This window comes from Prunus persica, chromosome G3, assembly GCF_000346465.2.
Source record: "Prunus persica cultivar Lovell chromosome G3, Prunus_persica_NCBIv2, whole genome shotgun sequence".
NCBI classification, from domain to species: domain Eukaryota; kingdom Viridiplantae; phylum Streptophyta; class Magnoliopsida; order Rosales; family Rosaceae; genus Prunus; species Prunus persica.
In genome coordinates this window covers 9,577,526-9,581,560 of record NC_034011.1, presented here as the reverse complement: position 1 = coordinate 9,581,560, position 4,035 = coordinate 9,577,526, and the positions used below count along the sequence as shown (strand labels likewise).

The window sequence follows — 4,035 nt, the reverse complement described above, 5'->3', positions numbered from 1 at the left end:
AATCATTTCAAAACATGATTCCTTCCCCTGTTTTTCATTCTTGTTACAGACTTTTTTTTTTTTCTCTCCCTCTCCTAATCTTAGAAAAAAAAAAATTAAAAGGGAAAAAAAAATTAAAGGAGTAGTCCATAATATGCTTTTGTTCTTACTTTATTCTTTCCAATTTCTTTCAAGAATGTTATCCTCTAATATGTTAAATGTATACTCAATTTTTTTTATTTTTTTGTATGTCTACATTGTACAGGGCCACTAAGAGATTGTTTGAAATTGAATGGACTAAGAAGTGGGCACCAACTATAAACTCCAATACTACTACTCTTGCAAAGGTCTCTATTTCAATTCCTCACTACTATTTTTCTCTCTTAATTTGATTTTAGCTTTTTTTACTTCATATATAGAATATAGTTACAGATATATGAGAAGTGCCTGAATCATTTCTCTATTGCTTCTATTTCTTGTTTGTAGTGGTGTGACTGGTCTACTTGATTGTTTTCGAGCTTTTGGTTTTGTTCTGAAAATTTGGATATATCTATTTGTACTCATTTTAATTTACCCAGAAAAAAATACCAACTTTTGAAACTTTTTATTTTGTCTTTCACTTAACCAAATCACTTTCTTTTAGATATTGGGTGAGAAGAGGATTGGTGTAATTTGTTTCTCATATGGATAAAGAATGGCTGCAATTTAACAGGTTGCGCATATATAAATTGAGAGAGTATTAGGTTTTGAGTACTATTAAATTTATTGTTTCTATTAAATAAAAATTTATTATAGATTTTCAGATGAATACAGAAAGGGAGCACGTCAATTTATCAATGTAGCACAAAGACATGCGGGAAACTTAGATATTATAGTATGCCTTTGTTTGGAATGCAGAAACCTACAACATCACCACTTTAATTTAGTATATGAACACTTGGTCATAAAAGGCATGGATCCTGGCTATACCACTTGGGTTTTTCATGGTGAAAGTCTAAGTGATGATGTTCAATATGAAGATGTGGAAATGCCCGAGGCAAATAGGTTGTACCATGACTTTTATTTCCAAGATGATGAAGTTGAGGGGTACCCTTGTGAAAGTAAAGAGGCAGAAATTGAAAATTTTGTTAGAGAAGTTGAAACTCCTTTGTTTCTTGGTTGTACTAAGTATACAAAGATGTCAGCAATTGTAGCTTTATTGAAGTATAAAGCAACAAATAGTCTAACAGATAGTGCTTTTGATGAAATGCTTCAAATTTTTGGTGATATGCTACCAAAAAATAACACACTTCCTGGTTCATTATATTCAACCAAAAAGATATTTAAGACATTTGATCTTGGATATGAGAAGATACATGCATGCGTGAATGATTGTTGTCTATTTAGACATGATCTTGAGATGGTAGAGGAATGTCCTAAATGTGGTTCTTCGAGATGGAAAGTAAATCAACGCAATTCTAAAATTGAAAAGGGAGTCCCTGCAAAAGTATTGCGTTACTTTCCAATAATACCGCGATTGAGGAGGATGTATGCAATAACTGAGACAGCTGAAAAATTAAGGTGGCACTCAACACATAAAAGTCAAGATGGTAAGATGAGACATCCTGTTGATTCTTTGGCATGGGATAGGATAAACAAGAAGTGGTCTTCTTTTGAATTAGACCCTCGGAATATTAGATTTGGCCTTTCTACGGATGGTTTTAACCCTTTTCAAGATCTTAGCTCTAGATATAGTTGCTGGCCAGTTGTTTTGGTTACATATAATTTGCCTCCTTGGTTATGCATGTCTAAGGAGAGTTTGATGTTGACTTTACTAATCCCAGGTCCAAAACAGCCAGGTAATGACATTGACATTTATTTGGCACCACTTATAGATGATTTAAAAGATCTATGGAATAATGGGGTGAAGGTGTATGATGCATTTAGTAAAGAGACATTCAACCTAAAAGCTGTGTTGATGTGGACAATAAATGACTTTCCAGCTTATGGAAACCTATCCGGATGGTCTACCAAAGGAAGATTTGCATGTCCAATTTGTCGAAAAGACACATGTGCTGATTGGTTGACACATAGTCATAAATTCTCATACATGGGTCATAGAAGATTTCTTGCTCCGAATCATCCATATCGCAAGAAAATGAGTTGGTTTAATGGACATCATGAAGATAGGAGTAGACCAAAGATTTCTACAGGTGAAGAAATTTCTCTTGAAGTTGATGGCATTATGACTGACTGGGGGAAAAAGAACAAGAATGGAAGAAAGAACAAACAAAGAAAAGACAAAAAGGGAAAAAAGGAAACCAAGGAAAAGAATGAAAAAAATACGAAGAGGAAGAGGAATCAAATGAAAGATACCAATTTTTCTGACCATGTATGGAAGAAAAGATCAATATTTTTTGAGCTGCCATATTGGAAGGTATGTTATAAATTATAATATAGTAGTTAGCGTCTAATGTTTCTTTTTAATTTCATATTTTTGGCATAGGTTAGCAATTGCAATGACTACTATAACACCATATTTCTTATTGATTTACAGAATCTACTTCTACGTCATAATTTGGATGTCATGCACGTAGAGAAGAATATTTGTGAGAGTATTATTGGAACACTTTTACTTATGAAGGGAAAAGCTAAGGATGGCATCCAATCTCGTAAAGACTTGGAAAATATGGGGATTAGAAAATATTTGCACCTAAAGAAAAGAGGAAAGCGTTTCTATCTATCTGCAGCACCTCACACTCTATCAAAGAAAGAGAAGGAAACTTTTTGTTGGAGGCTTGCCAATTTAAAATTACCCGATGGTTATGGTTCAAATATTGAAAATTGTATCTCCTTGGAAGATAGTAAGATATTTGGCCTGAAGTCCCATGATTATCACATGCTAATGCAACAATTGCTATCAGTGGCATTGAGGGGCCTTTTACCTAAAGGTCCAAGGACTGCAATTTTCCGGTTGTGTGCATTCTTTAATGAGTTATGCCAAAGAGTTGTAGATAGAAACAAACTAGAAAAATTGGAGGAACATATTGTACATACATTGTGCATGTTAGAAAGGTTCTTTCCTCCTTCTTTCTTCGACGTAATGGTGCATTTGACAATCCACCTAGGACAAGAAGCTCGTCTATGCGGACCGGTTCAATATCGTTGGATGTATCCATTTGAGGGGTAGTTTTCAATTTATTAAAAATCTTATACATTTTAAACTTGAAATGAAATTTGTTTCAATTCTAACTCATTGGTGTTTTAGGTATATGAAAGTGTTGAAAGGATATGTTATGAATCGTGCACTACCGGAAGGGTGTATGGCTGAACGCTACCTCGCTGAAGAGTGTGCTTTGCTATGTAGCAAGTATATAAAGCAAGCTGCTGATATAGGCTCTAGAAATGCGCACAATGAAGAGTTTGAAAATGGTTTACTGCTGGAAGGGCGTCCATATCTCAAGGAAAAAGAATAATTCTTACAAATGAGATGTTACAAGTTGCTCATCGCCAAGTGCTATTCAATATGGCAGAAGTGCAGCCATATATAGAGTAAGTTTTTATAACCTTTTTACTAATTTGCAACTTACATGCAAGTGACATTTCAAGAAATTCCTAACAAATTACTTACTATGTTAGGATGCATTTGGATGAACTTAGGCATTCAAATAGACATCTATTAAAGAATGAAACTTTATTACAGAAAAAGCACGTGGAGTCATTTGGCACATGGTTGGATGCTAAGGTTGTAAGAGATCTTATCATACTTAGTGGATTTTTAATTTTGTGTAATTGACACTTATCTCTAAAAGCATGCTTACATTTTGGACAGATTAGGGCAGAGGAGATGGTCCACAATGTGTCAAATACTTTAAAGTGGCTTGCGCGTGAGCCTAGTCGCTATGCAGTTTCATATTTTGGTTTTGTTATCAATGGTCTTCGGTTTCACACTAAAGAATTGGAGAAATCTCAACAAGACAACGGTGTTTCACTTGAAGCCACAACTATTTGTATATCTAGTGCAAGAGACAATACACCAGTCACAGGGAAAGTAGCTTATTATGGGGTTTTGAGAAA

General features: G+C 34.4%; 1 protein-coding gene across 1 annotated transcript; it reads left to right on the top strand.

Annotated features, from left to right (window-relative positions):
- On the top strand, positions 932-3,434 carry LOC109947992. The gene is made up of 3 exons (XM_020559879.1): positions 932-2,191; positions 2,465-3,033; positions 3,227-3,434. The coding sequence occupies exons 1-3, from the start codon at positions 932-934 to the stop codon at positions 3,432-3,434; spliced, it is 2,037 nt and encodes a 678-aa protein (XP_020415468.1).